The 26,670-nt window shown below is 43.9% G+C and overlaps 1 protein-coding gene across 1 annotated transcript in view; it reads left to right on the top strand.

The window, feature by feature from the left end:
* The window catches only part of KIF13B (kinesin family member 13B), a 1,451,009-nt gene extending 1,425,845 nt beyond the window's left edge, over nucleotides 1–25,164 (top strand). Inside the window, exon 40 of the mRNA XM_069605712.1 lies at nucleotides 1,814–25,164. Within this exon, the coding sequence (XP_069461813.1) occupies nucleotides 1,814–2,109 (296 nt within the window). The 3' untranslated portion in view covers nucleotides 2,110–25,164. The remainder of the gene's footprint in view (nucleotides 1–1,813) is intronic.
* The last annotated feature ends 1,506 nt before the right edge of the window (nucleotides 25,165–26,670 follow it).

Here is a 26,670-nt window from a genome sequence, read left to right as displayed (position 1 = left end):
CCATCACTAATGTGGTCATGCAATATGGTACGTCAGAAACAGTGTCTGGAGGTTTTAGCTTCAAAACCTACAGGCAAGGAGTTGTCTCCAGTGGAGCGTTCTGCCAATGTTCCCCCTTAGTGCTCCCCTGTCGAAGGTTCGGAAGATTGAAGACAATGATATGTCCGAGCAAGAGGATGACGTTTCCATTTATTCTTCAAGGCAATTTCCTTTGGTGATCTCCAAAGCTATGCAGGCCCTGCACTTGCTGCCTCCCGCATTGCCTGCTACTTCAGGTCTCTTTCCAAGAACGTCTTCCTCCGCCTCAGATAAATCACTCAACCATGTACAGTGGAGCTGGTAGTACCGAATGTGTCAAGAATTCACTCGAGCCCTTCATTTGAAAGTCATAGAACTCCTAAAAAGGAGCCCTTAATCGTTATGGGAAACCTTTCAGCCCTAAGCAAAGGCAAGGACCCTAATCCGACTCCATCCACAGTCCTTAATAAGGGCTCAAAAGATTGGGAAATCCTGAGCAAGAAAATGGCCCAGAATTCCACGCTAGGAGCACTCTGACAAATCACAGTTGCCTCTGTCCTGGCAGGATACAATGAAAAGTTGGGTAAAATAAAGCGGGATAGCATACAAAGAATATTACCAAAAAATGGAGGGAGAACATAAAGCAGTCAAGCAGAAACATCTAGCCTTAAACAAAGCAAGAACCCTTGCACAATAAACATATGTGAACCAAAAGAAAATGCACATCTGTATATATGTGCTAGAAATAGCAGGACTGGGGACAGTTTTTATTAGGGTGAGGCAAACACCTCCACCCACACCGGTTTGGCGTTAACACAGGCATTCAATCTGATTGTCAAGAAATGAACCTGTGAATACCCAGCCAACTTCATGCCACCGGGAGGCCGTCGCAGGCTTGTGGCGAGGCATGGAGTGAACAGACCTGCTACATGTTTTACATATTTACTCCGGATGTTGTGAAGTAACCGACTTGGGGCACCTGCCTGGTTATGACTGTGCTCCTAATCGGTATCAATTAAGAGAAACTAAGAACATCCTTCCCAGCTGGCCCACTAGCCCTTTAAGTGCCTGCCACCCTAGATGCCCAGACTATACACGTAGGTCCACTCTCCTAAGGTTAAACATATGCTTGGAAAACATTTTTAATTCGTTTCATTATTTTAAATAATGTGTTGTGTAATGTTAATGTGGCTTGCAAATGTTTGACATTTTTAGCTAAAACCACATTTCGGTGTAAAGACAATTCTTTTCTTTGAAAAAAGCAACTTTGTTCCAGTTCTAATTTAATTACGTTCGGTAAAATATTTTTCAAACTAATATTAAAATGACTTCCCTTGTGGCTGATTTTTGGTTCCGACATGCTGATTTCTTAGACAACCAGTGGCTTCTGCTGCTTCCCTTGCAACTGCTCTGAGAAACTGAAATCTTTAACTTAGTTTTGCCAGCTGCAGACTAGAAAAGTGGTTTTGTTAGTGATATAAACGAAGCATTGTTTCTCCTTTTGGTGCCCCTATTCATTTTTTGTGCAAGAATCCCAAACTTACTTTCAGTGACCTTGGTGCGAACTTTGCTCTGGTTTAGGGACGGGCACAGGTTAGTAAACTGCTCCTGATTCTATGAAATCCGATCTTTTCAAGTGTAATATTTGTGCCGTGTTCTTTAATCTAATTGTGTACATTTCGTAATGTCAAAATAATTTCTCCATTTCTTTCAGATAGATATTGATCGATGTATGAACACTGAGGACTAATAATTGTTTTATGTTTTTTCTCCCAACTGCCTTTTTTTTTTAAAGGGAAGAATGATGGCTCTGTGGGTGGAAAACAGTATTTCAAGTGCAACCCAGGCTATGGGGTTCTAGTGAGGCCAGACCGCGTGAAGAAAGCCACAGGATCGCTGCGACGGCGTAGTGCTGGTTTACGCTTACAGGGGACAGCAGCATCCGAAAACCGGAGGAGCGCCAACCTGTCTGGTTCTGCGTCTAACCTGGCAACACTGACAGCACTTGCCAAGTCTGAAGCGGGGTCGGTTCTAAGACCAGAGGAAAGAATCCTGAAGAAGCCGGAAAACAGGAAATCCTGGGCCAGCTGAGGAATAACTAGAGCGCCAATTGTGAAAGCAATAGGAAACCTGCTTCTGGGCGAGTGTATTCGACGACTTCTGTCGTGGATGTCCAGACCTCATGGAGATTGTGCTTTTCATGCTTGCCTTTTGTGGTAATTTATTAGGTGTTCCTCTTGGACAACTGACAATGTGGTAAATGCTTCCTTTCCTATAATGGATTGTAAACAGAGATCATGACGTTTCGGTGAGGGTGCTTTCCATGTAAAGAAATGGACAGGCTTCATCTTTTTAAACGGTGGAGATAGTTTTCTGCTCTATGAGTCGGTTACAGTTATATCAATCGATAGATATATCCAGTAGTTTTATGATCAACTATCTCTGAAGGGTCGCCCAGATTTGTGCAGCCACTGGGTCCTTAGTAATCATCGCAAGAGGTATTACTCGGCCAGCAGGCGCATTGCTGTTAGACCTCAAGGACTGTGGCATTGGCAAGTTTGGGAGTTAAATCAAAAAGCCATTCCATGTATAGAAACGGGGGCACATGTTAAATTGACTGCAGGTATGGCGCTTTCAAAGATGTCTTCAAAGCCATGTCAGCCTCCAGAATCATTTTAGTACTGTAAAACATGTTTAAATCTTTTCATGGGACCTACCCGTCATTAGCATGGTGACCTAACAAGGGCTTTGTCTGATTTCATGTACGTTTTGTTGTTATATTTTTAATTATGACACAACTTGATGTGTCTTTTTGTAATGGAAATGTGGAAAATTCCTAGCACCTAAATTAACTCGTCCACGGCTCGGGTCTTCCACAAGAGGTTCAGCCTTCTACTGGTTTAACTCCCACACAACCACTCGCATCATACCACCGTATCGTAAACACACTTCCGCAACCCTATGGAAGCTATCACGCCACTTTAAAAATGAAATCACGTTCAGATTTGAGTATCAAAAATAACATATTCACTTGCGGTGAGAATGGAACCATTACAGCTGACAGAGGTCCTTTTTGTGCGTAACTGTGCAACATATTTATTTAATTTATTTTTTAAGTGAACATTTGCGATTTGCAATCGTACTCCCACCTGCAGGTGGTAGGCCCCATGCTACCTTGCATTTGTACTGCACTGCCGCTCTGCTCTTGCATAGACAAAAAAGAAATACTCAAAAACAATAATTCCAAATGGCAGTAGATGTTCTACAAGTATCTACTGTGGAAACACTTTTCCCTTTTTCTGCCAGCGGTCTTTGATTGTAGGCCCCTCAATACTTTCTTTGGTAGTTTGAATGTGGTGTGTGGATTGTGGTTTTAATTTGGCAAAACATAGTGGTTTGCAATTGGAAAACTGTAAAATTTAAAATGCCTTTGCATTGTTGGTCGTTTCATATCACTCTGCATACCCAAGTGCCTTAAATTCCCTTTAAGTGGGTCTAAGATTCATGTTTTCTATCAAGCGCACATGAATTATTGTTGGCAGCAGTTAACATATATGATCACTGGTATTTGATAATGTTAGTTTGCAATTGATTGCTTTTAATTTCTAAATTGATCCTATGAGAATGTTCATGTACTATTGTGTTTAGCCTCTGTAATAATAGTTGAAAGAAAGCAGCACAACTGTTTCAAACCTGTTGATACTAGTTATTTTTACTCTGGGTTTTAAGGACCCAGCCAGCAGGTTTTGCCGTTAATTCTGATGCAAATGCCAGAGAAGGCCCGTGAGAATGCAGGGAGGTGTTGTGAGACAGGAGCATGTGATCCATAGGGGAGTATGTGGATTATGGTGTAGGTGAGTCTTGAAAAGTAGAGTCATGAGCAGGGCCTGGAGAAAGATTCCCATTATGTAAAGTCCCAGAGTCTGATTAATTTGTTGCAAGACTGCAACAGTTCTGCAGAGATGAGTCAGCCATTGGGCCATCAGCATCCTAGGAAGCAATGATGTCTTGGGTAGCTTTTTATCAGTTCCTCTTTGTCACACCACCAAATGCCAGGACTTTCAGAATGAGTAAACGGTACACATGTTTCCGTTACTTTGGCTTTCCCTTATGTCTTTGGTGTTTACAAAGTGCCACATCCCTTCCCAGTCCCTGCGTGAAACAGATTTCTGGCTCCTTTTTGAGAGCAGTGTCTCGAATGGCCCAGGAGACTTGCTTGTCAAAGAACTGATGAATCTGGCACAAATAATCATCCATTGGTATATAAGACGTATTGCAGCATTGGATGCCTGTTATCTCCTCTGTCTTGCGATCCCTTCCATGCATCAAAATGTGCACACTGTTAGCTAGTGATAAGTGACTCATGTCTACTAAAAAATGGTGTGCACGCCTGATGTTGAGAACTGAGGGAGCAAGTGACTTGTTATGTCTGGCTAGAAGCTTGCAACTTGAAATATTTTCCCGGCCTTCAAAGCAGTGCATTAGCTCTTGGAACATAGTGGATCTCCTATACGCAAAGTGGCTTGCTTCTCTGAATCCAGAGAATATTGGACATTATTCAATGCAACACCAGTTATGCCTTTGCCACAGATGCCAGACCTTGAGGGCACAATCTATGCCACTCTTAAACACTAGCTGAATGATTCCAAACCAGTCTTGGCATCCTCTCCAAATACATCTTCAGCTCTTGTAGCACTCTGTTCACCGTGAAACTACTAGAGCTCCTGAACATGGTCTTCTCATCCTTGGCTCATTCAGTGTGCCTTCATGGAATTGGACTAGGGAATCTTAATTTGGGACCAAAATGTACACTCTTTGTCGGTGTTTGATTCCCTTATAATATTAATTTGCATTTATATAGCGCTCCAAACCCTCAGGCATCTGAGCGCTGCTTCGTATTACCCACAGTGTGTGGTGCTCGTTTATCAACCTCGGAAGGATGAAAGGCTGAGTTTGGCCCTGCTGGGATTCGAACCTGCGTCGGCAGACTCTGCACTGATCTCAAAGCGAGCGCTCTACTTGCTGTGCTATCTGATCTTATGGATTCTGGACCATGATGGGTGCATCTGGGTCGCTGATAGAGTTGCTGATATGGGTCTACTGAAAATGCCTTGCACTCAGGCAGTGACAGTCGCATGACCATTTCGTTATAATCATTATCTGCTAGACAACAAGCTTTATACTAAAGTAAATAATTATCCCCTGTGATCAAGATAAACCTTATTATTTTGAGAACTATTGCAGGCGGGAAATTCAATCAAAACAAAGATACTGCTCCTGCGTTATTCCAGGTCATGGGGTTTTAGCACAGCCATACTCTATAAGCCAGCAGTTTCCCCAGGCCCAACATGTATCAACCTGCCTTCTTTCACCCCAGCCATTGCAATTCCCACAAGAGAGCTGCTGATTAAAGCTTAGACTCAGGATCAACATTTGCATTTGTATGCATTGAAATTGGAGTGATTTAACAGCGACGGTACAAAATAATGAAATTGGATGATAAGTCATGGACACAGGCAAGAGAAAATTTCTCCTTTACATATTAGAAAGAAGAGATGGAAGTCTGAAAGATGTGAAGAGAAGTGGAAGAATGTATACGAAGGGATAACTGTTTGAATGTTGGAGAGCCAGTAAAGCGAAAGAGCCCAAACAGGAAGCGACACAAAAGGGCTTGGGGTCAGAGAGAATATAGAGAGTTTGAGAGCAAAGGGGACGTGTAGGGGAGTCAAAGGAGATTAGCAAAGAAAGATAGGAAGAAGCAATATCATGAAGTCACTTAAAAACGATGCAAAGAAAGTGAAAAAAGATGGAGATCAAAAGAAAGTTAGGAAGCAGAGAGAAGAGAAGGATTGGTAGGGAACCGTGATGGGAGAAAAAAAAGGAGATGAATAGCAGAATTAAAGATGGAATAAAGCGGCACCAGATGTGAAGGGAGACCGAACAATAAGGCAGAGCAGTAGTTAAGATGAGAGGAGAGGAGAACTTTAGAGCATGGAATCAGAGAGAAGGGTGCAGACAGCGAAGGTTATAGAGGTGGAAACGGGCGATACGGGCCGTGTTGGTGAGGTGAGATGAAAAGGAGAGAGGAGTCAATGGTGACATCAAGGTTAGCACAAAAAGAGATGTTGTGTGGAAGCAAAGACCAGTAGGAGAGTGAGAAGGAGAGGAAGAAGGGAAGTAAAGAACTTCCATTTTAAATGGGTTGGGAGGGAGAGAAGAGGCCATCCAGAACTTGATGGTTGAGAGACGAGACAGAAAGTGAAGAAGGAAAAAGAGAAAAAGACATGGGTGTCCGAAATGGCAGAAGAGATTTGAAGGTGCTTATGAGGTCAGAAAGAGGGACAGTATAGAGAGTACAGTAAAGGACTAAGATCGGAACTATGGGGACATCATAAAGCAGGGTATGAGGAGAAGAAAGCTTGATGGCCCATGAAGCAAAATCAGATGGATCAGAGAGAGGACTGAAACCACTGCAGAATGGAGCCAGAGAAGCACAAGGATGAGAGGGAGGAAAGGCGAATGGAGTGGTCAAAAGCAGCAGAAGGGTTAAGAAGACGGAGGATGGAAGATTGTTGTGACGGGCAGAAAGAAAAGAATTACAAACATGTAATAAAGCATGTGGTATCTTTGGCATCCTGAGATGACACCATAACTCAAACCTGGTTTTAAACATGCACAGTTTTCTATACTATAGAGGTTGCCTCAGGTCACATCAAAAAAATGGGTCTATTCCTAGACGCCCTAATATATTATTTTCAGTGCCTTTATTTTAATTGTCGGTCCTCCCAGTCCTTATTGAATGCTGTGCTTTTTTAAATGTGTTTATTTTTTCAATAAAAAACACAAATGTATTTTATTCATAGAAACCCGACAAGTACAATTATCATGAGGCATAAAAGGAACTCCTAGATTTCCCCCAACTCTTTCCATAATATTTGTAATACTCCTAAAGACTGTCGGGTAAGAATTCTCATTCAATAAACCACCTCCGATCAATAATGTATGCAATACTTTGTTACAACATTATGATCACCTTTCCATAGCTATTCTCATTGTGCCTTTCATTTCATTGTTTTCAAGCCTTCCCTGACCCCTCCCAAACGCTAAACTGAAAGGCAGAAAGAGAACCTTCAATGGTGGCTAACACTTCTTCCACCAGGTGGCAAATAGCTTGTTCAACCTTTAGAGTGCATAGTCTTCTTCACCAATCTCAAATATCATTCCAAAAGTGTAGCCCCATTTATATACAATATCTTTTTTTCTTTGCTATTCTGTTAGTCGTTTACTGACAAATCTTGGACGATGCACACCTTGTAATGTTTAAACAATATTGCGTAATTGCCTCTGATTTCTGAGAGAATGTTCTCTTTAGCTGCGAAATAGTGGCACTGCACCACTATAACTCTGGGGGCTTTCTGTACCCTGTGAGCCCTGTCCTACATAAGCTTCATTCCACCCTCCTTCACAACCTCGTTCACAAATGTTTCTACTTTCACTGGAGATTCAGCTTCCTCATCATGGGACGCCCTAAAATTCTTTAGATCTCTTTGGTTTCCGTATTGTCAATGGCATCCAACTTCAGTTCCTTCTTTTGTGAATGAGTTTCCAGAGGCCTTTTCCTCATAGTTCATTTGGAGGAGGTCTATTCAAAGCTGGCTATTTTCCAGTGCCTCTAATCAGTCTTCTGTCTTAGAGAAGTTATCTGTTAGTTCTGACACATATTCTTGGAATTCAGTCTCAAAAGCTCTAACAAGAGCATTTTAAGGATATGTTGCGTCGAGGCTCCCCCTTAAGGGGTTGGAAGGGCCTGCATAGAAGATTTCTGATTCTGTTTGCTGCAGTTGCCATTTATAAGTGGTGTTTGAGTGTTTAATGGATGGGCAATATCTGATAATATATCGGCATTAGTTGAGAACTGCTATCCCATATCTGATTTCACCGCTTTTCAAATTGAGAATATTCTACTGTTTGGTCAAGCTGAGACAGTCGATTGTAGCAGCAGCATTATTTTCTGGTCACAAGGTTCCTTTTCACTCTTGGGGATTGGTCCATCCGTATAGTACGTCTACTCATTCAATCACTTCATATCAATGTGTCAGCTTCACAAAGTTCCCTCTTATGAAAAACCCAGTTAGAACAATAGAAAGTACATGTAGCTTATCAAGAGGGCTCTTAGGGTTTTGCCTACAAGGCACACCTCTCGACACAAGCTATATGAAAGTGTTGGTACCCTCTACACAGAGCACACCTGCAAGACAAGTATATGTGTCCAGCTCTCTAACGGCCCAGGGAGACATCTTGCTCAGAGACTCACCCTGTTCCAACAGATGAATGGCATGCTTGGACCACCAGGAACCTTTCACCACTGTTCGACCCAAGTCCACCTTGTATTGCGCACCGATGAAGCGTACAAGTCTTCTAGTGTAAGCAGCATCACATCACACTACGGCTAGACTGCTATTTTAGTCACCAGTTTTCATCACTGTGTTCTCTGCTGATTGAGGCAGACAGATTCCTGAGAAGCAAATTGCCAGCATCCCAGGGCACAAGCAAATCCACACCCCACCAAAAAATCCTACTGTCGCTTCAGTCCACGAGGTGGTGGATTAAACCTTCAATTTTGGACAGCGTAGCTGAGAGCGCTATGTCCAGGCAGCCGTTACAGCCGCACACCCCTTAGACATCTTTCCTAATGCCAAGCCTTTAATGCTTCTAATACACGTCGATAAGTAATCAAGATATCCAGGTTGCTCCGAATGCAACTATTGGTTATTATTGTCCTAGAAATACACACATAACCAAGACTCACGATGGGCCTCATCGAAATGAACTCCTGGATGTTCCTCTCATGTTCTATAAATGATAACAATAGGGGGTTGTTTGGGATCTATAAGTTTCACTTGACTTACCTACACACAGATGTACTGAAAATCTCATGAAAGAAGTCTCAGCTATTGTTCCCTTTCCCATCTTCCCATTTCTTCAGTAAGTTTCTGACCGTGTTAGTTAATGCACGCAACAGAAAAGAGCCATACATTGTGCCAAACCTGTTTTTATTTGGTATTTGTAACAGTGGTTGATGAACAGTTTAGCAGCCTAAATGTTCTCTTTACGCATGCTTGTCTTGAGCATAAGCTTCAATGGAATAAGGAATAACTTGATCCTATGAGCATTCGATAATGCCTACATCTTATATTTTCTTTTTACTTTGGTAATAAATATTTCAAATTGTATGCTACCAATTGCGACATGCGAAGACTCTGGAATTAATCTTGGACACAAGTCAGCCATGTTTTTGGTATAAGATGTTTATTGAAAACATAAGGGGTTATGGAAAAGGACCCTGCTCTCAGAGGAATATTTCTTACCTAAACCAAAACTAAGGATCTGTCTGTGCCAGAATGTCCAAACAATATTGTCCCGTGTCTGAGGTTCTATTCTGACCCTCACACTAAAACCAAACTCTATGGTGAAATGGAAAATGTCTCTAACCTTGGAAGGGTTCGAAAAATGTTCACAAAAGAAGAATAAATGGCTCCAACACAAGTTCATCAACGATAATGGTCCTTGCTCCAGGGGGTGGTTCCTTCCCCCTGGATTCCTCTTTTGCACATACAACAGTTCCTTGTGCCTTTCTTGACTCACAACAATGTTGACGTGCAAACTTGCATGACCTTTCAATTGTCTTTCTGAATACCTAGTATGCTTTTCTGCCAGGGTTTTTGCTGCTTTTTTCCTGGCTCCAACAATCCCTTTCTTGATGCTTCTTCTCAGAACCTCTTTATGCCCGTAGGTTTAGTTGCCTGGTATATTCTCCTGCCAGTACTTCTTATATTCAGTCTTTGGTAATTGCCTGGTATACTCTCCTACCAGGGCTTCTTGTATTCACACACTTGGGATTGCCTGGTGGTATGCTCATCTGCTTTGTGGAGTTCTTTTCACTCAGGGTCTCTGCCCTTCCCTGGAATTGCATATATACTTGATTTGTCAATATGTCCTCTGGATATATTATCCCATCCGGGTTTCTTCTATACTTGCCTAATATGTATTCATCTGATTGTAAGGGCTTTGTTTGTAATTTAACTTTCCTTTCAATATTAAGTTAATTCATTCTTTCTCTTTTGTGGTTAAATTAATTCTGCATGGCCACTGATATGCCCCGGTATCCCAACTGCCTCTGGGGACCCCGGGGCGTATCAAGGAGAAAACGATAAGAGGACTCCCCATCTCATGTTGCCGTTCCGGAGTTCTCCTGTGGTCGACAGTCTGCTTCCTTCTCGCGACCGCTTCCTCTTGATTTCTTTGGCTCTTGTGGCTTACACTTGATATATCTGCTTCGTTCGGGCTCCCTTAAGGAAAGTGCTGCTCTTTTCCACCTACGAATGCCCATGAGTCTCTCACCGGCTCCTGGAGTTCCTGCAGCGTGTCCTTCTTGCGCAACAGCCTCTTCCTTCTCCGGTGGGGAGCAGCCTGGTTCCACCACGCCAGTAATTGCTTTTCGGTTTCTTCAGCTACACAGAGAGACACAGCCCTCTCCCGCCAGCAGCAGACATTGAATCCCTGCTTCACTTGCCTCTTAAACTTCCTGGGCCCAGGTGTGTGCGAGCAAACACTAGAGCTCTTGCTGGGCTTGTGGCCTCCTTTGCTCTGCAATGCTCTATTCCTCTTCCTTCTGGGAAAGGAAAACCTTTTTTGATTCGGAAAACTTGAATAAACAATTTGAGCGGTCTTAACTGGCAAATGAGTACTGGATGATTGATAGCTGCAGAGTGTGACTTTCCTATCCTTCATGGGAGAAGGAGTGGGTCTTTTACAATAAGCCATGAGGTTATTAGATATGGGAGGGTTATTTTCAAGAGAAAATGGGGGATACCATGTCCCACCTGATGAAGCCATGACATCTCCCCAGAGGTTGTCTCCCCCATGTGATCCTCCGAAAAAAAAGCCACAGCCATGGTCAGGATCAGGTAACGACTGCTCTCCCCTGGCCACATGGGAGGAGGGCACTGCTGGGAAATCTGTGATGACTCCATCGGATTCATCACAGACAGTATACATTTTGAATAGGTTCATCTCCATTTTATAGTCCTCTTAGAAAAATGGTAGTCCAGCCAAGTGCACAAATGTTGTACAGGATACAGCCTCACCATTGTGTACAATCGCACGTACAGCATTGCAATTCAATACGATGACCTGGATTTGTTCTGCAAATGATGCAATTCAGTAAATTGCTATGAGTAAAAAATATCAAGTGACAAACGTGCATGTATTCTTTATGGAGTTTACCTTTGTATGGATTGCAGAAGAATTCCCACAGTAACGTTTGTACATTATTCATGCAACATTAGAGCAAAGTGAATAAACTTGTGTGACTTGTCAAAATGTCAACTGGAACACCCAACATTCCTTTGCATACATGCTGCAGAAAAGAAATTGACATTTCCCCAGTACAGGGATGACGCAGTGATTTCTTAAAAAGAATAGCACCCAGCAAATTCAACCTAGAAATGTGTTTTTCAGCCCTGTGCAACTGCTAACTTGCAACACTATGCAAACGCCCTTCATCCAGGTCCTGAGCACAACCTTCTCAATGTCTGTGTGGTTATTAAACATGTAGAAGCATTCGTAAGGAGCTGTGCCGAGAGCAGAATGCCTGCGTGTGCCCTGCATTTTAAATTCTTTCATTGATGCATTCGAACATTATGTCCTAGGAAGGTTCAGCATGTTCTGAATTAGTACGGATAAAATATCAATTCTTTAATGATCTCCGCGGCAGCCACTTTGCTAGACACATTTTTCATCTCTGGTTGTCATAGTTAATCCTTTTGAAAAAGTATCACATTTAACATAATATCTTATCCTTTGGCACATTTTCTAAAATGTGAGCATTATCATAACTATTACATTTTATTTGAGACAAAGATATGACGTAGAGACAAATATGCTGGAGTCACAATGTTGTAGTCATTTAAAAAAAAAAGTGTTGTAATTAGTTTACAAAACTTTAACACGTATAAAAATCTGGACGGAAAATCAAATAAATATACACGCACACCATTTCATCTCCATAAAATATGATTACATAATATCACATTACACACATTTTTGAGTAAAAAATTTCACCCAAGATAGATTTGAGTCTTACTAGTGCAAGTATCATGGAGGCGTTTCTCCCCTCCAACAATTAATTCCAAAGCCACTCTGATTCCAAACTGTCCTCCCGAGCCACAAATCTCCCCAAATAATGCAGCCTCAGAGCTTTGGTCACAGGGCAATGGGGCACCCAATGTTTTAGGCTCTCCAAAGGCTCTTTTCTTTTACACAATCTACATAGCCATTGGGTTTCAGGTAGACCTCTCATACTGCCCCACCTTTCAAGAGTACCCAATAGGTTAAACCAGAATCGCATAAATACGGACCAGTGTTAGTAGTCAAGGAATTTCACAATGTATTCTGGAAGCTTCAAGTAGGCCTATAATGATTAGCTAAAAGGGAATACAACTTGTACTTATGCAGTAGATCTCGGTCACTACTCCATTGATCCAGTTGAATTTTTTGGATTGCTTACTAGACTATTCCTGTTCATTCCTGCATTTCTCAGTATAAGTTCACACTCCTGAGTAGTTATTTGGGACTTAAAAACAAATAAGTCTTAGATTGGAGAATGTGTTTATATTATATATTCTTCGGAAAAGAAGGTGTAGTGATCCACAGTGCAGTCACTGGACATTTTTCCCGTTATTGTTGGCTTGTACATCATTCGTGCAAACGATTTTAAGTATCCAAACTAGTAACCATCATATTTGAGATTTGCATGCCCTTTCTTTCTTAACCATGTTAATCACTTTTGAAGTTCCATATGTTACAAAATCATGCATTGTATTGAAGGGATGCATTGCCTGATTGTGATTAATGAATGCATTTGACCGCAAAGTTTTGTGCTCTAGTGCTAAGGTTAATTTCTGAGGAACACAAAGAGATTTATGAACTATCCATCTGCACAGTATTTATGACCCATTTAAAGCTAATACTTTGTTCCTCCGTGTCTCTATATCATAATGTATATGGATGATTAAAGAGTTCATTTTCAGTTTCTGGCCCCCTTCGCCAGTGCATTTTGTATGCAATACATGAAAGGGACCTTGAAACGTTATTAAGGACTAGAGTGCAGATAAGTTGCACTACGGTTAAAAAAGTGAAGGAATGTTGTGTGAATTCGGAGCATATTGTAGGGTGAGGTAGAGCATGTTGGGGATCGGGGTGTGGATGTGGTAGTGGTGAGGAGCAGTGACGGTTGTAGGGGGGCACCAATTTTACAGCGCAGAGAGGCATCTTTTTTGACACAAGTGCGTTTTGGATAGCCTTGAGTGGGAAGGTCTTGATTTTATTTTTAAGGGCGTTCACTTGTCTGATTTATGTAGTGAGTGGGGTCGAATACAAACAGCTCTTATGAAACATTATTGCTTAAGTGCTGTCCTCTGTCACAAGGCTGCTGACCAGCATAAGGGTATTAAACACTTTTATTTCAAGCAGGTTTCTATGAAGCATCCAGTCATGCAAACTAAATGTGCAAAGGAGGGGCACTGTACAGTTTAGGTTCCAAGAAAGGATAATGACATAGTCTTGTCATAAAGAACATTAGGGATGTAGGGTACCTTTCACAAGCCAAAGTGTTGAACTAGAAAGAAAATTCCATTGATACATTTTGGTGTCAAACATAGTGCTTGGAACTACAAGAGCCTGCTCTGGTAATCGGTGGAGTCTGTTTGTAACTACTGAGATATGGTCCTTGCTGTGGAGTTCTGTGCCTTGTAAGGTGATCCTGTGATTAGAACAAGGTACAGGATGTGTCTTAAGTCTTAGGGCAGTTAAATTGCCTCTCTGGCACCATACGTTCTGGTCTGTCAACTACAGACAAATCTCATTGTTTTACCATGACACTGTTCAGTATTGCAGCTTGGTAGGGAATCTCCCAGGCAATAGGCTACAAGAAACTACTAGGGAATATCATTTTTAAAAAGTGTATTCACAGATGTATCTGTTTTGAGTCAAGACTGGAATGTTTGTTATGCACTTTGCACTTTTTTCAAGATCTTACACAATTTAGTGAATTGTTTCTTGAACTACAACCGTACCTATCTAAAAATAAATTAAAATACTACCCATAGTGCCTCGCCTCAGTCCCTAAACATATTTCTAAGAAACTGTGTGGTATAATGAGCGGGGTGGTGCGGGGGAAAACCCTGCAGCACACCCGATTCTTTAAAAAAAAAAAAAGAATAAAAAAAAGACCCTGTGGCACCGTTTCCTGGTCACGGAAGTGAAAGGGGACTTGCACCGCAGGGACACCGCATGAAGAGATGGTAAGTAGGGTTTGTATATGTTGGGTTTGGGGGGGCCTGTTGACGGTGTGGGTGGGGGGTGTTGTGGGTGTGTTGTGTGTGGGTATGTAGGGGTTTTGTATGTGTGTTCGCATGGGAAATGTACAAACCTTTTGTGGTTCATACATTTCACATGCAAACTTTTCGGCCGCGGTACAATCAGCCGCGGTCGGATCACGTAGATATGTATAAACAAACCAAGAAAAAAAAAACAAGGTTCTGTCTTGTAAATTGTTTTTTTACATGTACAAAACAACCAGTATAGCCATCTATATTGTACAAAGCACATTCGAGGAGAAGCAATGCTGTTTGGTTGTTAAGTAAGAAAAATGTTCAGATTTATCTAAATCGTATAGTTCCGTCAAGATTACTGATGTCAGTTAGAATGCCTAGAACTTTTCATTAGACCATATATGCCAGGACCATATACACCTGATCACCAGAGAAAGCTGTTGACATTTGTGGGCACACGTCTTTTGGATCCAGAGGAATGACTTGAGACATCGCTTGAAATAGACATTGACAGGAGTCAATTACTACTGTGTGTGCGGCCTCCCTTCTACAACTGAAAAGTGCACTTGGGGTTCTACTATGGTGGGGTAGTCTGCAGAAAAATGTGTAAAATTTAAGGGGTGTATGAGATCTGTGAGGAGTCGGGAATGAAACTGGGACACAAGTCAGCTATGATTGTGGTTAAAGACTTTATTGAAAATAAGAGGTTGGGAAAATACCTTTCTGATCCTGTCCTAAGAGGAATTTCCCTACCTAAACTAAAAACTAAGGATCTGTCTGTGTCAGAATGTCCAAATGAAAACTATCCTGTGTCCAAATGTCTATTCTGACTCTTACACTAAAAACCTAACTCTAAACTGAAGAGGGAAATGTCTTTAACCCTAAGTGGTTTAGAAAAGTGTTAATAAAGGAAAAATAAATGGCTCCAACAAAAGTTCAAGGTCCCTTCCCCTGGAGTCTTCTGTATTCCTTGAAGTTTAAAACACAACAGTTCTTTGGGCCTTTGTTGGCCAATTGCAACATTTACACAAAAAACTATCTAGCGTTGTAATTCTGGTTTCTTTCTGAGCACCTTGCCAGGTGATGCTGCTCCTTCTCCCTTGATTAACACAATCCCTTTTCCCAGTCCTGATACTTCTTCGGATCTAAGTAATGCAATCCTTTTAATTGCCTTGGATACTCTTCTACCAGAGCTTCTGATTCACACACTTAAAATTGCCTGTTATACGTTCCTGCCAGGGCTTTTGGTTTTCACACACTTGCGACTGCCTGGTATACTCTCCTGGCGGGACTTCTGTTCATTCGGGGTCTTTGCCCGGTCCCAAAGTTGCTTGGATATTGTGTTGGGCAATTTATACTCCTAATATATCTTCGCTGTTTGCTCTGTACTTGCACTGTTTGCATTCACAGATTAGAAGGTCTGTTTGTAACGTAATTCCCCCTTTTCCAATATTTCCATTGGTTTCCTCTCTCCCATTTACATTGTTCACAATTGTCTGCACTCTGCATGATCACCGATATGCCCTGGTGGCCCCGCTGCTTCTGGGTGGACTCACCAGCTTTGGTTGGCGTTCCTGTTTTCTCTCAAGGTCAGCCGGTGAAGGGCTCCTGTCCGCTTCCTTCTCGCAGCACTTTTATTTGGTTTGCCTGTCTCCCATGGCTTCAACTTGACACATCTGCTATCTTCTTGGCTTCCAGTAAATTAAGTGCTGCTTTCTTTCACCTATGAACGCCCAGGAGACCCTGACCGGCTCCTGCCTTTCCCGCAGCGTGTCCTGGGTCAGCAGCTTCTTTCTTCTCCATCTGTGAGCACGCCTGTCCCAGCCTTTGTTTTCCACTCCTTGCAAAGAGGTACGGTTCTCGCGCGAGCCGCGCATCTGCAGTCTTCAGTCTTGTTACCATAAACTACAACTGGCCTCACCCCAGCTGAGTAAAGAAACAAACTCCCCCAGTTTCCCCCTCAGCGAGTGAGTCTGCAGTTTCTTTTGGGCTATGGCACGGTGCTGAAGCCCAGGGGTTCCTCTTTTGCCGAAGGGTGCAGACTGGTCTCCTTGGCTACTCCAGAACTTCTCAGATCCATACAGGCAGTTAGGGTGCACAGGTTCCCCCTTCCTTCTTCTGGCACGACAGTTTAATACCTTTCTCTCAGCAACATAAGATTCCTGCAGCCAGGTCCTCCAGAGAGGGCCTCTCTCACACTGCCAATAGGATTTGGGGAAAGACTAGGCTGCTGATGGTGGTTCTCATGGGGAGTGATAATCATTGCTCCTCGCCTCTTTCTCGTCCCAGTACTGTGAAGGTGATCTTTTTTTATATCTTTATTCAGAATACTCCTATGCTTTCTCGTCCCAGTAGTTTTTAGGGGAATGGCAGGATAAGTGCAACCCATGATTCCATTAGGCTGTAGATTGTTCTTAGGGTAGTAGAAAGGGGGTCCCTTAACTGGTGGGGATACCACTTCTTAACCTATGAAGTCTGGATACTTCCCCGGAGGCTGCCCTCATCCAAGCTCCTCTCCCCCCGGATCCTTCCTCATACAGCCGCACCCAGGGACAGGATCAGGTAGCGGCTGCTGTCCCCTACCACATGGGGGAAGTCACTGCCGGTAAAACAGTGATGACTCATTCAGATTCATCACAGCTCCAAACCAATGAAGTGGAAAGCGGTCCCTCCTGCAAGCACTTAGTTTGGATTTGCCCACCACAGATACATACACCCTTTCTGTGGCTCTTGTTTGCATAGGGCTGACTAGCTAGAACGTGTCATGTAATTCATGAGTCCATCCATCTTAAGACAGTGGGGATGTTTCTGCTTAATATAAAATAGAGATAGCATCATCCTTGCTGTACTGCCTAATTGGAGACCTTGATGTGTTTTTTGACTTTAGAATCTTTGTTGTAAGATGCACCTACATCATGAGGCTTGGGGGTAAGAATGTACCTACAGTGCCCCACAAAAACCTTATTTCGAATGGATTGTGTCCTCTGAGGTATTCCACATCTTTGACAGTGATTACCACAGCTGTGATGCTTCGGAAAACTTTTTTGGCGTAGGCGTCATGCGTCGATGACATCGACACGCTCCCTCGAGGACCTCCTCCGACGGTTCCGTCACCGGATGTTATATGTAGGACGCACGACGCCCGTAGCCTCAGTTCTGTTTTTTCCGCTAACGTGTTCGCTTCGGAACCTCGGCGCGCCTCTGTTCTGCTGTTGAATCGGTTCTTCTATTGTTGTTTGAGAAATATGTCTTCGTCTTCTGCTACCCCGAAGTCGGGCTTCAAGAAGTGTCGGGACTGCGGTTCTAAGATGTCTCTTACGGACCCGCACAACATCTGCTTCTGGTGCCTCGGCGAGAGCCACGCCACTGATGACTGCGATGAATGCCAGTCTTTGATGTCGAAGGCCTTGCGGGAGCAGAAGAAGAAGCTGTCAGTGGGTAGGGTTTCCAAACCCCGTAAGTCGAAATCCGCTGGACTTTCGACTGACTATTCGAGGGGCGACTCTCCGTGTCGGCATAAGTCCAGGGGGTCTCGTTCTAGGAGTGGGTCCCATCATTCCTCTGCCTCTTTGAGGCATTCACGGAAGCACCATCACCGGTCGCCTTCCTCGTCAGAGGACTCGGCCAGACGGCGGGTGGCTTGTCCCTCGAAACACTCGTCGCCGGCCGAATGGGATGAATTCCGCCGGCAGATGATGGCGATTTTGGAATCGCAGGGCACCGTTCCGTCCGCGCCTTGGAGAGAAGTCGGCAAGGAACACGCTAGAGCCACTGCTCGCACGCCTTCGGGCTCGGGCGGTTGGCGCGATCATCGGGAACTGTCATGGTCCCGATCAGACAAGGATGATTGCCACCGTCGAGACCGTTGGAGCCTGTGAGGCCTTCGAAGAAGGCATTGAAGCCATCGGCGCCATGTTCGTCGAAGGACACGCTCGGGGCTCCGGCCTCGAAGCCGGTATCGAAGTCGTCAGCGCCTCGGTCGACGCCACTTCCATCGGCGCCCTCGACGCCTTTTCAGGAAAATTTGCCAGAGGTGCCCTGGAGAGCTGTGGAAGCTCAGAGAAAGGCACTCGGAGTCTGTGTGGCCTATGTTTGACCCATACTCTATTCCTCCTCCCAGGGTGGACTTGTTCCAACTCTTGGAGTACATTTCAGAGGAGTCTGATGAAGAAGGGGTTGTGCCTCCTGAGGTTCTCGATGACCTGTTGTCTGGTCATAGCCAACTGGAAGACCTTTGTCAATCTTTATATGACGCCAGTGGTCCTGATACCTCCCCGGAAGTTGAGTTTGGCAGGCCTGAGCCTAGTACACATGCTGACTCCTCATACAGGCGCCTCATGTCGAGGGTGATAGAGTATCTGGGGTGGTCTGCTCCACCTGTGGATTTTCTGCAGGATGACCTGATGGATATATTGGACCAAGGTCCACCCACTGACCCGGTGTTGCCTTTTCATATGGCTTTACAAAGAAGGGTGGCAGCGGCTTGGACTGCTCCGGAGAGTCTCCCGTCAGTGAATAAGTAATTGCTGAAAAAATACCGCCCAGCCAGTGGTGACCCCTGCTACTTGTCTGCACACCCTACTCTGGAGATTTTGGTGGTGCAGGCGGCTACGGCCCCAGCAAATCAGGCTGAATACCTTACAATCCCTCCTGATAGGGACGACAAGCGCTTTGATGGTTGGGCGAAGGTATTTTCTTCTGGAGTTATGGCTTTAAAGGCAGCCAACTCCGTTTGTGCCCTTGCAAGATTCACGCACACTCTGTGGAATTGTGTCGTTGGCGGCTGAACATATTCCCGAAGGGGAGGAACGAAAACTGTGATGCGCAGGTTTGCGTGGTTGTGAAAGTCGGGTTTGCTCCTGATGTGCAGTCCCGGCTTCTCAACATGCCCTTTGATGGTGTCCATCTTTTTGACAGCAAGGCTGACGAGAGTCTTGAGAGGTTGCAGACCTCCAAGGCTGCAGCGAAGTCCTTGAGCGCTGCAGTACGTCAGCCTCCGCCTTTTCGTCCTAGGGGACAGCAATGGAGGGGAGGTTCCTTTCGATACTACTCTTCCTTTGGTAGATCGAGGGGAGCTGCCAGTCAAAGGGCCACCGTAGGAGTACCAGAGGTGGAAAGCAAGGTACTCGAGGTGCCAAAGCTGCTCGGGCAGTTGGCTCCTTGCCCTCAGGCACTGCCGCAGCCGCTTCCGCTCAGTCATGAGGCCATGTTCCATGGTTCGCCGGTTGGGGGGAAGGCTGGCGCAGCATCTTGTAGAATGGCATGCTATTACTTCAGATGTGTGGGTTCTGGAAACCATAGTCCACGGCTGCTGTCTTCCTTTCCGGCAGAGGGCTCACGGCAATCCACCAGGGAAGCTCTCTTTGAAGCATCCGGATCCGCTCCTTGCGCAAGAAATCCTGTCCCTGCTGGAGAAAGGTGCCATAGAACTGGTACCTGTAGCGGAGAGGAACAAGGGATGGTATTCCCCATATTTTTTTATCCCGAAAAAAGGAGGATTTGGACCCATCATGGACTTGCGTGGTTTGAACAAGCTCCTCAGGAAGGACAAGTTCAAGATGGTTACTCCTTCTCAAGTCCTCCAGGCCCTTCAACTTCAGGATTGGTTGATGTCTCTCAACCTCAAGGATGCTTACTTTCATGTGCCGATTCATCCCAAGCACAGGAAGTTCCTGAGGTTCGCGGTTGGCGACTCGCATTTTCAGTTTCAGGTCCTGCCATTCGGATTGACCTCACCCCGAGGGTCTTCACCAAGCTGATGGTGGTGGTGGCAGCGCATCTCAGGAAAGGAGGGATTCATGTATACCGCTACCTGGACAATTGGTTGATCAGGGCGCGCTCTCCCGAGCAAGTCCAGGATCATCTGTACGTCACCTGCCACTCCCTTCACAAAGCTGGGATTCTCCCTCAACTTAAAGAAGTCTCATGTGACACCTACCCAGCGGCTCCAGTACATCGGAGCAGTGCTAGACACATCCCTGGGGCAGTGTTCGGCTCCCCACGCAAGGGCTCATCACATTCTGCAGATGGTGGACAAATTTCAACGTGCCCAGAGTCTCAAGGAATTCGAGTTCTTGAGATTGCTCGGTCTCATGGCATCCTGCATTTTACTGGTGCCAGAGGCCAGGCTGCAGATGAGATCCCTGCAGTGAGCACTCAAGATCCAGTGGTCACAGTTCTCTGGCAGGATGTCAGATCCCGTTCAGATTCCACCCTCGGTCGCCCAGGACCTTCTGTGGTGGGCCATCGAAGGAAATCTGTTCAGAGGGGCTTCATTTTGGCAATCGTGGACGGAGATGATGATCGTGACGGAAGCATCCCTCACGGGTTGGGGAGCTCATGCCAACAAGCTGACAGCCAGCGGTCGTTGGTCTCCGTCGGAGTCCAGACTCCACATCAATCTGTTAGAACTGCGGGCTGAAAGGCTGAGATATAAGGAATGGGACCTCCCTGAAGACGTGATGGAGGTGTTGCTTTCGGCCAGAAGGCCCGCAACGAAATCCCTGTGCCGTTGGAAGATGTTCTGTGACTGGTGCAGGGTACAGAATGGGGATCCTTTCCAATGTTCCATTTCTTTGGTTTTGTATTTTTTGCTTTCTTTAGCCCACAAGGGCCTGCATGTGGGTACCATTAAGAGTTACCTGGCGGCACTGTCCATATTTAAGCGCTCGTCTGAGGAATGTTCTTATCTTAAAATTTGATATCTCAGTTTCTAAAAGGGCTAACTAATGTGTTTCCACCGTCGCCTTTCCAGATGCCGTGATGAGATTTGAATTTGGTTTTAAAGTTCCTAATGGGAGCTCCGTTTGAGCCCTAACATTCTTGTCCATTGAGACTGTTGTCCTTTAAGACTGTATTTTTAGTTGCGGTTACTTCCGCTCTCAGAGTGAGTGAGTTGCAGGCACTTTCCGCCAAACCACCCTTCACTGTGTTCGATAAAGACAGGGTTGTCCTTAGGGTTCGTCCTTCTTTTCTTCCGAAGGTTGTGTCGAAATTCCATCTGAGCCAGAAGGTAATTCTTCCGGCATTCTATCCTCCTCCACATCTTGGTAAGGAAGAGGAGAGGCTCCATAGGTTGGACCCTAGGAGAGAGTTTCTATCTCTCACGGATGTCCCGGGGTCAGAGTGGACAATCAGCTCTTTATTGGTTACGCCGGAAGGTGTTTAGGTCAGGCTGTTTCCAAGCAGACCTTGTCTAGATGGATCATTTTGACGATCTCTGAGGCTATCGTTTGGCAGGAAAGGACCCTCCAGTAGGCTTACGGGCTCATTCTACTAGGGGTATGGCTGCCTCCACTGCACTACAGAAGGGTGTTCCGATTTACAATATTTGCGAAGCAGCCACATGTCCATACTTTTGTGAAACATTATTCCCTGGACTCTATCCATGGGTAGGATTTGGCCTTTGACAAGGCAGTCCTCTATTCTGCAATTTGATTGGGCATTCTAAAAAATTCTAAATTCTTTTCCCACCTCCTTACATTGGTACTGCTTTGGAGGTCTGTCAAAGATGTGGAATACATCGGAGGACACAATCCCCTCGAAGAACAAGTTATTTTCTTACCTGGTAACGTTCTTTTGATGGGATGTTCCTCCAACGTATTCCACATCGTACCCTCCCTACCTGCCCCTCTACAGAATTTCTTATGCGATTGCAGCTTCCGTTTCCATAAGGCTTTCTGTAGTAATACTGGCAGGAGATTGGTGCCACACGTTCTGGGGGGAAAAAACTACAACTGAGGCTACGGTCGCCGTGCGTCCTACATATAACATCCGGTGACGTCGACCGTCGGAGGAGGTCCTCGAGGGAGCGAGTCGACGTCATCGATGGAGGACGCCTACGCCGAAAGTTTGCTGAAGCAGCACAGCTGTGGTAATCACTGTCAAAGATGTGGAATACGTTGGAGGAACAACCTATCGAAAGAACATTACCAGGTCTGAAAGTAACTTGTTCTCAAATAAAAGCATAACCTTTTTGTGTAAAGCCTTTGATCTCTGATGGTTTAGAGCTCAAGTAATACTTGAATGATGACCTCATCTGTTCAGTGCAGAAGTGGCTGAGACGATTTCGGGCATTAGAGTTCAGTTGCCAGAGTCTGCGTTTAGTTGCTTTTATAAGGAATAGATGCTATGAAATCTCAAGCAAAATATGCTTATGCTTTTAAAGCTGCAGTGACTAAATAAACCCAGTAGGCATCTGTTGCAGATATACACTAGTTTCAAGCTAAGTTGTGTCACAGATGGTTTTATGAATAAGAAATTCATAATGCAGTTTGTTTTTGACTATGCACCCTCGTGTCACATTTATAACTTTCAAGCAAACGAATAGGCAAGGGGCTTTAAAGATGTTTTGGACTACAATGGCCCATCAGCCCTAGACAGTATAGTCAATAGTGATGGAGCATTTGCGCTGTAGACCAACCTATTTGGAGGGCTATAGGTTGTAGAACCGTGGACTGGAGAATGGTTGTGAAGTGTTGCACAATTTGTGACCTTTTGATTTTGAACCCAAATGCTTTGCAATATTTATTTTTAGAAAATAGTCTCCATTTATTCTACAAAGATAATGCTGAGGTTTTACTTGAGCCCCACACACATACTTGCATGCAACGTTTTCTTGTATTAGGCCACGTTCACACACAGCAGCCTTTGTTTCTTAGCCAAGATCTGCTGTCAATTGTCTCATTGGCCCTGAGGGTTTATTCTCCCACCATGTTGTAATGTTTATAAATACGATGTATTTTTGCAAACCTAGCATGTGAGGCTACAAATGGGTGAAGGTAATAAAATGTTTGCGGGTTGGCTGAATATAGCAGCTACATGTTGTAAGTTTATTCCTATAGAAATAGGAAACCCAGTTTTGTTTCTTTTGGTAATCCCACAATCACTGATAAAGTAACGGTTTGTGTTTGTGCACTTACAGAGGTTTAGTAAGCCCTCTAAGAACCACGGAGTACTCCTGAGAGGGAGCTGGGATATGAGGAGGGACACAGTGCTTGTGGATAGGGTTTGCCTTTTTGCCCATCCAGTGACTGCCCGTGGCATGCTCATACTGTTGGCCATTCCCAACCAATCACAACCTCCTTGGATCTTTTTGAGCTACCTCTGTCCAGCAGCAACATCAAGCTTTGACCTGTTAAGGTCGAGTTAGACAAAAAGGTTTGCATGAAGATGTCACTGTATTACTAGTTTTAGTTCACCAAGTTTCCAGGGTGGATCCTCAGCCAGCCTTTGCTATGGTAGTGCTGCATTCCACAGGAGAAATGATTGCCCATGGTTTTCCTCCCCCAAAAAGCTCCTTTGCATTTGTACGGTTGGACAATGTAAATGCTGGAAGCGAGTTTGAGACAATAGAAAACTTAGAACCCAAATTAAACTATTAGACGTGGTGCACTCCCCACAAAGTTAGCTATTTTAGGTAAAGCGCTCCCTCGACTTTCCCAAACGTCCTTTGCACTGCTACATGAAAAGTGCCTTATTAGGAAATAGATTATGCTTTAACTGTGTATGGATGTCGGTTTGGGAGGGAATACATGTAATGATGCTGAATTCTTCTTCTGTACATAGATTGCAATGATCAGTTTGCCACCTTTGCATTTACACGACATTCGGAGTATAGGCAGCAGGCTTCCAGGTCCGTGCAATCGAGTCTGATTTCTACTCAATCTTACTGTGCTAAGGTTTGTTTTATTGCGTTGTCCCACAAAATGTCAATGACCATATTGATTTCTTTTAATTTGAATCGCGAAATGTGTGGAAACAGGCAATATCGGTAGAAAACTTTAGAAAGCCCCTTGCATATTTTGTAAATTCCCTGCCTATTTTCTCTGTGCCTATGGAAGGTCTTGCTTTGCCTGCAAATCCAAATAGAGCAAATTCCCGCTGATTGTGGCAATGAAGCCAAATTGGCTGAATTGGAGGTAGTGGGGCATCGGTGGCAGCGTTACCACTGCTGCTGAAGTCTAAACCTTCACAATGATGAAAATAAATTAACCAATTCAGTACAGTGTGCTGTATGTAGCTTGTTCTGTTATTTTTACTTTACAGTAATAACAAGTCTTTGAGTTTCTCTAATCTACTCAGATTTCAGTGTGCCCTTCAAAATGTGTCCCCTTTTTTTCCAGCAGAAATCTTAAAATATTTCTGCAGATTTTCACATCTTGCTCTTCAGATTTGGACTGCCTCCACATTGGTCACATTCTCTGGGATTTGGCAGAAATTCAGACAATTCAATATAACAATGCAACAAACAGCAAATTGACCTTTTTATTGATTACTTGCATATTACACTATGCATAAAATGTCAGTGACAATGTAAAACTGAATACTATACGCTCGTAACAGTGCCTGTGTTTCATATACATGTGTTGTGGGTTATAAAATTTGCAAAGTTATTTTCACTTTTCTGATCGTTAGGTCTGTGTGTTAATCCTTGATAATGGCACGATTTGTGTCTCTCTCTTTGGAATGTCATTGCTTACGTTTGTGCAGTTTCATGGGACACATGGAAAATGTTCTTTCTTTTGCGGGTTTGTTTGTAAATGTGGCGGGTCTGTTTGTACATAATTTGTATATATGAAGCAGTATTCTTTGGCATCTTGTATGAACTGTCAATTTTCCTAATGAGCTAAAATCCAAAGATCCTTGTAATGAATTGTAAAGTTTTTATTGATTCATATTGTAGAATACTGAAATGTAATATTGTATCATAATGGCCTTCTGAATTATCAAAAATAAAAACATGGAAGTGTTACTTCAGTTGTATTTCTATTGTAGGTGTGTGTTTATGAAAGCATAAAAGCATTTTTATAGGGGTGGGTGTGTGTGTGTATATATCTGTGTATGTAAAGTATGTGGATTAGAACAATCTGTGGATAAGACACCAATGTGCCACTTGATAAGCACACTATCCTTTTTGAAGATCTCAACTGTATGAAGAAAGCTCTTTTTCAAATAATGTTCCCTCGTTTGTTGTTTTTAAATCTCTCTGTAGCAGTTCAAAGGTATCGTGTAGAACTGCAAAAATAACGATAAACCAGTAACATAATATTTTCAGGGTAACACAATTTCAAGTTGAGCCTTTATTGGTTCATGAAACCTACAAAGAACAAACAGCTCCACTTAATACTGCCAGGTGTGTTTATGCAGTTCATCTTGTGCAAATGTCCTTCAAACCATTAGGCAAGGATCAACATTAGAGCACAAGATATGAAAACAGTTATACAAGATCTGAGGCTTGTTTCAATTGTAGAACAAGGTCAGGCGCGCACTCTAGTTCCCAGTCATTTAATCCTGATGCAAGTAATAACTGGTTTAAATCCCAAAATGTTCAAAAACTAACAGGGTTGAATTCCAGATGCAAGTATTAACAGGGTTAAGTCCCAACAATGATAAAAAAAAAATACGAGGGTTAAATCCCAACTGCTGCAGTTCAAATGCACAATAGTTCTACTCCTCCAACTACTTTCAAGTCTCAAACTCTCTTCAGGGAGGCTGTGTTCCTTTTCAGGTGTTGCTAATTACTTGTTCAATTTCAGTTTCAAGGGATTCTGGTTACTGTAGTGATGGCACAATTGTTTAATTCAGGAGACCAGGAACCAACTCCCCTCCAAACACACAAATCTTGCCCAAAATTGGGGGAGGGGGAAAACTATGACTATGGCACTCCAAAGTTTTTTGTTTCAATTGTAGATTGCCATCCTGACCAAGTCACACTGAAAGTGAGGCCGGAAGAGAAATCTGAGGCATACTTGTGGAGCATATATGCAGCATATCCCATTTAGTTTTTTCCACACTGTATCGTCGCCACTCCAGAAACTACATCTGTTTATTTTTACTACCCAAGATCTCTGGGGTTCAGTCATGTTGGGAAAGTCACAAGTGTTGGTAATAAAGGCAGTTCAGAGCTGTATTTGGTGCCTAAGACCTTATTTTGACATTCACTTGTTTCTGTCAGACTGTGCACTACAAAGCCTTTCATGGGAGCACCACTAAGGTTCTCGCAGTATAAATCCAGAAGCAAAGCCAGTCTTAGCTATTCCCTATTGTTGAATCATCCCCCGCTCCCCTTATACCACTACTGCTTGGTATGCCCCCAGTGGCGTCGCCAGGAATCAAATTTAGGAGGGGCACAGAGGGGGCCAAAGACGAGCGTAGGGGGGGGCACAGACAAATGTAGGGGGAGAACATGGTCACTGCTTGTCTTGGGTGGGGGGGCATAAAAAAAGGGGGGCACAGGGTTTCACAGGGGGGGCCCGGC

The sequence above is a fragment of the Ambystoma mexicanum genome, chromosome 4p (assembly GCF_040938575.1).
Source record: "Ambystoma mexicanum isolate Mex_15411 chromosome 4p, UKY_AmexF1_1, whole genome shotgun sequence".
Lineage (NCBI taxonomy): Eukaryota > Metazoa > Chordata > Amphibia > Caudata > Ambystomatidae > Ambystoma > Ambystoma mexicanum.
This window is presented reverse-complemented; position numbering and strand designations above follow the sequence as displayed.